The sequence below is a fragment of the Sinocyclocheilus anshuiensis genome, unplaced genomic scaffold (assembly GCF_001515605.1).
Source record: "Sinocyclocheilus anshuiensis isolate Anshui unplaced genomic scaffold, SAMN03320099.WGS_v1.1 scaffold306, whole genome shotgun sequence".
Lineage (NCBI taxonomy): Eukaryota > Metazoa > Chordata > Actinopteri > Cypriniformes > Cyprinidae > Sinocyclocheilus > Sinocyclocheilus anshuiensis.
The window spans coordinates 23754-32251 of NW_015544175.1; the positions used below are offsets into that span (position 1 = coordinate 23754).

Genomic DNA, 8498 nt, shown 5'->3' on the forward strand with positions numbered 1-8498 from the left:
CTGCTTAGGCATTAAATTGAAGACATGTTGATAAACAGATGTAATGGTTTTAATAGAATTCATTCAAAGCAAGGTTTGAGTCATATTAAAATTCTTTATTGATATTTGGTCAGTACATGAAAAGGATTGAAATCAGATTTTAACAAGATACATCTCAAACTACACACAAGTCAAACAAAATGTTTTTTCTCGTCATGTAGAGGAACAAAAGAAAAGTTCAACATCAGGAAACTAAGGACTCTCTGAACTTGCAGCTTCAAGACTTAATTGAGCATTATGATACATCACACGTAGCTAAATGATTTCCGAGTTCTAACAAGTGAGCAAATGAACAGTACAGAACCAAATGTTCATATCTGACAGAGAAAAAAATGGTTTAAAAGTCATTAATTAAAAAAAAAATTAATTCAAATATACAAACGCAATGTTGCTCATTTTATAAACGTAATCAGCTTTGAACATGTCGCAAATGCACTGTGATAGGTTGTGACGGAAGGTTGGGTACAAAACAAAAGTGATGCATTTGACCATTTCTCAAACAAGAACTAACTGGCCTGAAGGTGTGATTTCCTTTTTTGTCATGACTTAAAAAAAAAACAAAAAAAAAACAAAACTTTCAGAATGTTACAAAGACCCTGTGGAGGCATTGGTGGCAACTGTTGCTGCAGATGAGTCCAGGCCATTCTGAGTGCTGTGCCGCATACCAGCAGTCCTGCTGCCTTTGGAGACAGCAGCGGCCTCATGGGAGTCAGCATTGGAGTCTGTATCATTCGAGTGCTGGGTCACTGACGTCTCACTGCCCGTTGGTGAGTCCACGCTCTCATAGCCTGCACTTAGTTGAGTCACGTACCCTTCTCCGCCCCTCTGGCTCACTGCAACTTCTGAGTGGTTGGAAAGTTTCGACATGCCACCATGAGATGGGCTGGAGACAGATGGCGATGGTGGGTAATCTTCATCTGCACTGCTCGCTTCCCTATACAGACTGGCCCCAGACGCACCCCTCTGAGATGAGTTCCCGTTGGAGGGTCCGTTGGAAACCCTTCCACAGTCTTTCGCAACGTTTGAGCCGGTGGCATTCGCAGATTCGCTTTGAATGGAAGGTTCAGAGGCCGCCGAAGGTGAAGTTCTGCTTGGACCAGCACCACTAGAAGTGCCTTGGGAGTTCAACTGAGACACCTGCTGCCTGGTCTCCCTCAGTTGCTGCTGAAGAACCAGGATGGTGCTCTGCATGCCCTCCACTTCCTCATCCAGCTGAATGATGAAGTCATTGAGCTCTGAACCACACAAAATGCAAAGGTACAAAAACCAACAACAACGAGTGAGTTCAAGTTCCATAAAAACAAACCATAAATGGAGTTAGATGAATGGAGAAGGGTTTTGCTCACCATCTTGGCTGCTCTTGAGCTCTTCGCTGTACTTCTTCTGCAAGGCGAGCTCGGCCTCCAGCTGGGCAATGCGCCCCTGAGACAGCTGCCTGCCCAACTCCTGATTCTCCTGGATCAGCATGCGACATTTCGCCATCAACTTCTTACCAGTCTGGCTGCAAGGGAAACAAGTCTAACATCACATCGTGAACATGGCCACAGGGTCGACACAAGTGGCCACCGCATTTACAAACTGGGTGGTAACATTAGCCAACCAGAAACAGCTTCCAACAAACTCTCCAATGGCCACACTGGTAAATACTGTTGACCAGCAAAAGATGTTTAGATGCACTTAAGAAAATGGTGTAGTTTTTGCAGAACGCGATATTCTGAAACTAGTAAAAGCAAACTAAGAGGTTTAACATGCCTGGATTTCTGTAAGAGATTAAGCCTTATGTGACTGGGTTCTCACAGCTTTTTAAAGAGTGCATGTGAGTGGAAAAGATCAGACAACTAAAAGTAACAACGTAGTGGAGAAAGCCAATTACCAATCGTGCTACATGTATATGCAGTTTAAAAATGCACTGCTAACACAGCACATGTAAACGCAATGACGTTTTGGCAGCTCTCTTGCAATAAGCAGTTTCCTGGTGTGCATGTAAACACAGTCAACGACAATCAAGAAAATCAATTAACAGTTCAAACAACTCTGGGAAGAGATGGTTGAACAGTTATCAGACCAAATCAACTTAAACCAACAAGTGCAATACATCTGAACATATCTAGTATGGTAGCATTCCAATAGGCCATTGAACAAGTTGCAAAACCAAGTTCATTTTAAAATCTAAAAGCAGAGATGATCACAGATCCAATGAAAGTACCTACCTGTTAATCTAAAACCAGCTATGAGCAACCAAGCAATAATTGCATCAATTGAGACTTAATGTTATTGTGACTGGTCTTGTACTAAATGACAGAAGGTAAAAAAATGTGCTTGAAACTTTCCAGTCAATAGGCATCGCAATTTCTTGTATTATCATTGAGATAAAATAACTGCAAAGCTGGATGTGCCAGAGCACTTCATTTAATTCAGCAGCATATTTTACTCTTCTCTTTAGGGGTAGGTAAATGCAACCCACATCTACTGGAAAACTCTGTACTGTATTGATATACTGCATAGATATTTTCAGTACCGGTGAACTTTGAATGGTCACTAGGGTGCCAAATACAGTAAGACAGTAATATAGCAAGATAGCTACTGTCCTCAAACTAACTGACTTGGAATAATTTCAGAGCAAATGCAGGTATTTAACATTAAAAGTAGTTTGAGGTTAAATGTGAGGTCAAATATAGACAAATATAGATCTCCTTAAACTGGTTCACCATCTTTTCTGGACAATCTGCTGCAAACCTCCAATGAAATCTCTGATTAATTATATAATGCCACTTTAAAGCAGACAATATTTCAAAAAGACTTGGTAGCAAAGAAAATTGCCTTACCCCAAGTTGTTTTCATAGATCTGCAAAGCAGAAGCTCAAAAACTACTCCTGAATCACTTAGATTGTAAATGCAACTTTAACATAAAAATGTAATAATCGCTACAAAATATCTACTGAGCAAAAAACCTGCAATAGAATTAAATGTGACCCGAGAAAAATGAACAAAATAACTGAAATCCTCACTGGGTGACCGCAAAATAAAAAGTGGATTAGAAAAGGTACACAAGATAAATACAAATTATTATATACAAACATTTAAACAGCTTGAATAATTTCCTCTAACACACATTGCACATTTGCATTCACATTGAAAAAAACAAGTATGTTTGCATCTGCAGCAGTGCAACAGCCAATTTAAGAAGATTACCAAGTCAGTCAATTCATTTGGACCACACTGCTGTAAACGCAAGGTGCATTTCCAGAGCAAAAACAAAGTATAATATTACGAACACAAAAAAAAAAGAGAAGGTTTGAAACACTGTACCGTATGTCGCACCTGTGAGATGAACATTTACCAAAGTCTTTGCAGATCAGAAAGTCTGATTCCTCCCCCAAAGTCTTATATCATAACAAAGGCGTCTGCCCCAAAGTCTTAAGATTGCTTAACTCCTCCCCATTTCATTGCATCGCACTACATTCCCACCTCCCTGTGTTACATTCTAGATTCTTAACCAGAGTCTCAAGGCATCTACAATGGAGTTTAAATGGGGGCAGCATATTCCACTGCAACACATTTAGTAGGGCCATGTCATGTTTTAAATGTTCAATCAGTGATCTTTAAGCTACAGTTCAATCAGCTCCAGAGCCAACGCTTTGCTCAAGTCTTTCATACGCCGCCTTTTTTGTTACAGGAAGCTTTCTAACATGGGCTGGAAGGGGGCGTTTCCGACGTGACCACCTCTTCAGGAACAGTCCCGATTCCTTCAGGCTTCTGTACCATGAGGGGTGTGGGGGGAGAGAGAAAGCTGAAACAAAAGTGTCACCTGACCAAAACTGTTGTGTTTTGTTCTGATTTTACATTACGGTATTTGTAATAGCAGGGCAATATGAAAGAAAAATGTCTTTTGTTCTGAGCTTTGGCTTTAAAGTCTGAGTCTCGTTGTGAGCAAAACATTTCAGTCTTCCCCCACCATTATCTGCACTCCTGCAGAGGAGAAGGTGGGGGGTAAATCAGGAAAGTCTTGACTTTTTGTTTGGAGGGGGGAGTTATTTTAGTTTACCTATCAGGTGTAAATTTCCAGGCACTCAGTTCATTTTGGGCTTGCTCCAGTTTGTCTTTAGTCTGTTCCAGTTCAGCCTTCATTTTGAGGAAAAACAAGTTGATGGCTGGGTCCACCATGGACGTTCTCAGCTGAGCCGCACTCGGTTGCTGGACTTGCTTCAGGTACTGGATTTGGGTCTGCAAGGTAAGAGAGACCATTAAAATCTCAGCATGTAAAAAATGACAAATATCAATGTCAATGAAGGCATGTGTTGCTAAATTTACTCTTTAGCTTTGAAGCTAGTATACTATTAAGTCATGGTATAAAGGTTTCAAAAAAACAGGACCTTTACAACAATTAATAACTATATATAATATATTACAATTATAACAATGTAACTTTAAAAAAAAAAAGGTTAAAACTTTTCAAAGCATCACCTGTACCTGCAACAACTGTCAAAATGAGCATAACTGATGCTTGACTATGAAAGTTGCACTTAAAGGTACAATTCTGCGGTCATCCACTATCCCACATTCTCCACCGATATGCATTTGCTTTACTTTTTGTCTGCTGTTTCCATGTTTAAATGCTGGAAACAATATTCTCGTTTTTGTGTCCATACATCAACTTAGATGAATTACAGTGAGAATTTGCATGATAAACATTTGGATACACATTTGACTGAATAAAACTGCAGCTATTAGGTAAATATTCACTGATGCTTCACAGACAAGTCAGTACAAAGGACAAATGCATCAGAGTCTAAAATCTTTACACTTCTCCACTTTCATTTAAATACTACATCCACAAGCTGTGGAACATCTACTACACTCCATATCATTAAAGCAAACTGACCCATTTCCTCCAAGTACTGACCATAAAGCAGAAGTAAAAAAGGGATATAGTAACACACTTACTGTACACTCTTGCATTTCCTGCTCTTTAGTAGCAAGCCTCATCACCAGAATGTTCTCCCTGCGAGCAGATTCCTGCTGTTGTTGCTTCAACTTCTCCTCAGACTCTTTCAGGCCCGTCACATCATTGGCTGCAGACATTTCAACATGAAACAGATGTATTAGCTATAGACATTTTATTTTCTGCACAACATAACACCTAGTCTAATACTCTTTGCTTTAGTAACCCACTCAAGACGAATAATTATTCAGAACATCTGGGACGTGCAAACTTACAGTTTAAATCAGCATATTTCATCTCAAGCATCTGGACATAAGCTTCATGCTGTTTCCACCTACACCCGGAACAAAACATATCAGCATTACAATCTGTAAAGCCTCAACATACATACTCTTAAAACTTATTGCACAACAGAATGGCTACACACCTTGTGCACAGCTCCTCTCGAGTCAGGGTCTTCATGTCAGATTCATTAAGGCGAACCTGCAATGACATAAAAAGGAAATAAAGACTTATAAAGAGACCATGTTTGGCGGAAAGCGACTCATATAATCAGATTAGACTGCGTCAATGAGCTCACCTTCTTCGGGAGAGGTTCTTCATTGGTCATTCTGATCTCTGTGAAAGACAAGATAACAAATCAAGCATCCAGTGAACGCAAACGACTCAAAGATAAGCAGACATTCTAAGCACTAAAATATGAAGCAAAGACCTAGAGACAGTAGCGTGGATTTCACACGCCTACACATGTGCTATTACAAATATAGGCCACCAGGCAAGAGATTCGCTCGTTTTTACATAATCGCAACAATTACGTTACAGCGGAAGAATTTGCCTGTTTGTTGTATCTAGTCTTCGCAGTCGTGCATTTAAAATACAAATGATCGTAAAAACATAGCGAAAATAGAGAAAAAAATCGCTTGAAAACGAAACTGCTCCACTAACCTGGAAATTACACGGGCTTAACGTTACTGATCAATCATTTCATGCATCTTCGTCTCCACATTTAACCTTTTTATAAACGAAATGGCAACGTTATCTTATCGGCCTCCATAGAATTTTAACAGTTAGCTTATCTTTGTGCGAAAAAACAACAATAAGCTTATCTTCCAGGGAAAACGAGTTCGCCTGTTTAAAGAGTTGACATGCTAAATGCTCTGCGCTGCAAACAACCGCGCCATTCTGATACAATCTCATGAAGCTCGTTTCTGTCGGGGAAAATATGAAGCTTACGTATCCGATAATACATGTTCATCTTAAAATAAAGTCAATAAATTACCGCCAATCGACGTGGAGTAATAAAAATGTGCCGGCGCCTTCTTTGAGCAGTTTCGCTGTCACAAAATGGCGGAGAAGGAAGAGACTCTCCTTCTCCGAGAAGCAGCACTTTATCTGAAATAAGGAAATATATCCCTTAACACTTACCAGACCCGATTCACCTCGACCAGAATGACGCGTATTTCTTCCAATACGATATCTTAAGCAGTTATGTTTAATAATGAGTTTCTCTGGAGGAGGAAAGGCTACGTTCTTTATTTAGAAGAAGGGGAGTCCGCCCGCCATGACCAGCGTGTGCGCGGTGTTCAGCCGCACAGCATCAGTGTGTTCGCGCGAGCGCTGAGGGGGAGGAGCGCGTCACCGACACGGTGTTGCCATGTTGCCGCTGGAGTAAGAATCGGGTCTCCATCAACTAATACAGAGTAATCACAAACTTAAAAGATAAATAAATAAATAAAATAAAAAATACAAATATTCATATAATAGCAGTTCACAATATAATAAAGCAAACTGGACATAAGTTAAATTTGTTCACTTGATAAACTGTTAATAATAATAATAATATTAATAATAATGATAACAGTAATTGGCTTATTACAAAAATTGTCGCGTTGTGTTATGATTGATCCCCGTAACACAAATGAAGTGTGGCAAATAAAAAAATAAATATTTTTAGATAAAAGCGTCTGGTAAATGTAAATGTAAATATATGTGTCACCAGAGCTGGGTAGATTACTTGAAAATCGTAATCCGTTACTGATTTCAAATTACATGACAAAAAATGTAGTTAGTAACATAATCCATTACATTACATATTTTAGGTAATATAATCACTTTTTGATTATAAAATTTGTTTTACCTGCATGTCATGTGACCATTAACCAACGTCACAGAACTGTGAACATGCAAAAGTGTTACTGAATTATTCATTTATTACCTTAAAATCTTAGGGGGGACTTCAAATAAATATATTAGGTGAAAGAGATTTAGCTGACAAAAAAAAAAAAAGTTTGGGAATCACTGCATTACATGTAAATAAGAAATAATGTGAATTTGTGCATTTTAATGTGTTTGAAAGAAAAAAGACTTTCTGAGTGTACATAAGCGGTAGGCTTATTTAGAAAGGAACATTTAAAAGATGAAAAAAAAAAGGAATTAGGGAGAATCAATCATTTATTGCTGTCGTGTGAATAATAGGTAGCCTATGTAATCATGCAATCAATAAAAGTGTAATTGTAGTCTGATTACGAGTATTTTAAAATGTAATTTAATCTAATTACAAGTACTTAATTTTTGGAATTTGTGCTCCCCAAAGTGGTCGATCTTTTTTGGATTGTTTTTTAGACCTTGTTGAGTGTTTCCTTTGCGGGATCTGGCAACACAGACTGACGACAGATATTGTTCTCTTTAACATGTTTACCATATACATCCACGAACCTGTGCATTACATTTTACTTTACGTCTGAGCTAACTAAGTCTTCATTCGTCATAAAATGGCTTGTGTAATTCTTAATCCACCATTTGATTTTTTCTTGGAATTATTGCAGTATTAATCCACATTGAATAATTAATTGAGCTGTAATGTGAGATATAACAACATTTACAATCGTTATAAAACATGCATTATATGTTCTGAAACGAAGCTATTTATTTTAGGGGACTCTCGCTGTAAAAGCAAGGCCTAGAATGACTGGCTGAATTATACCAATTGGCACAGGGGGTGCAGGGGGTGCTTACCGTCTTTAACTTACACAAATCTCGCTCATCTGGATATATAAACTAAATTATTTTTTATATTTTTTAAGATCTAATATTTAACTAGTAAATAATGTTTAATATGTTGTCCTTCATCAATGAGAAAAATACATATATTTTTGCCTCTGACACCTATTTTGAAATAATGGTACGCTCTAGTCCAAGTTGAAGTTGAAATTTCAAGGGCAGGCTGTAATGGAGAGAGCTTCGGTTTGAGAAGTGCATGTGTCGCTGTATGACGGACTAGAGTATGCTGTGCAGAGTCGGATATGTCCGCAGGTAAAGATAAAGTCTGAATCGGCTCTCCTATTGTGCGCTGCTAACTGAATAACCAGGCCTTTTAAATTATTAAATCAAAGGCGGTATGAATAAACTGCGCACTTGTATGTTTGGTGGAGCGACCAGGCTAACATCAAACTATGATAGTTTGCGTAACGATATTGCAAGTGCAGTTTCAATCGTTTTTTTTTTTTTTTTTTTTGAA

At 38.4% G+C, this 8498-nt stretch overlaps 2 protein-coding genes across 2 annotated transcripts in view; one reads left to right on the forward strand and one right to left on the reverse strand.

Moving 5' to 3' along the window:
- Nucleotides 1-74: 74 nt before the first annotated feature.
- On the reverse strand, nt 75-6608 carry LOC107696108 (pre-mRNA-splicing regulator WTAP-like). Its single transcript, XM_016496284.1, has 8 exons — nt 6407-6608; nt 5562-5599; nt 5409-5464; nt 5257-5315; nt 4984-5111; nt 4085-4263; nt 1386-1540; nt 75-1274 (listed from the first exon to the last, which is right to left on the reverse strand). The coding sequence occupies exons 2-8, from the start codon at nt 5589-5591 to the stop codon at nt 625-627; spliced, it is 1257 nt and encodes a 418-aa protein (XP_016351770.1). The 5' UTR covers nt 5592-5599; nt 6407-6608; the 3' UTR covers nt 75-624.
- Nucleotides 6609-8179: 1571 nt separating this feature from the next.
- Nucleotides 8180-8498, forward strand: part of LOC107696109 (superoxide dismutase [Mn], mitochondrial-like) — an 8342-nt gene continuing 8023 nt past the window's right edge. Inside the window, exon 1 of the mRNA XM_016496286.1 lies at nt 8180-8293. Coding sequence (XP_016351772.1) covers nt 8265-8293 — 29 coding nt within the window. The 5' untranslated portion in view covers nt 8180-8264. The remainder of the gene's footprint in view (nt 8294-8498) is intronic.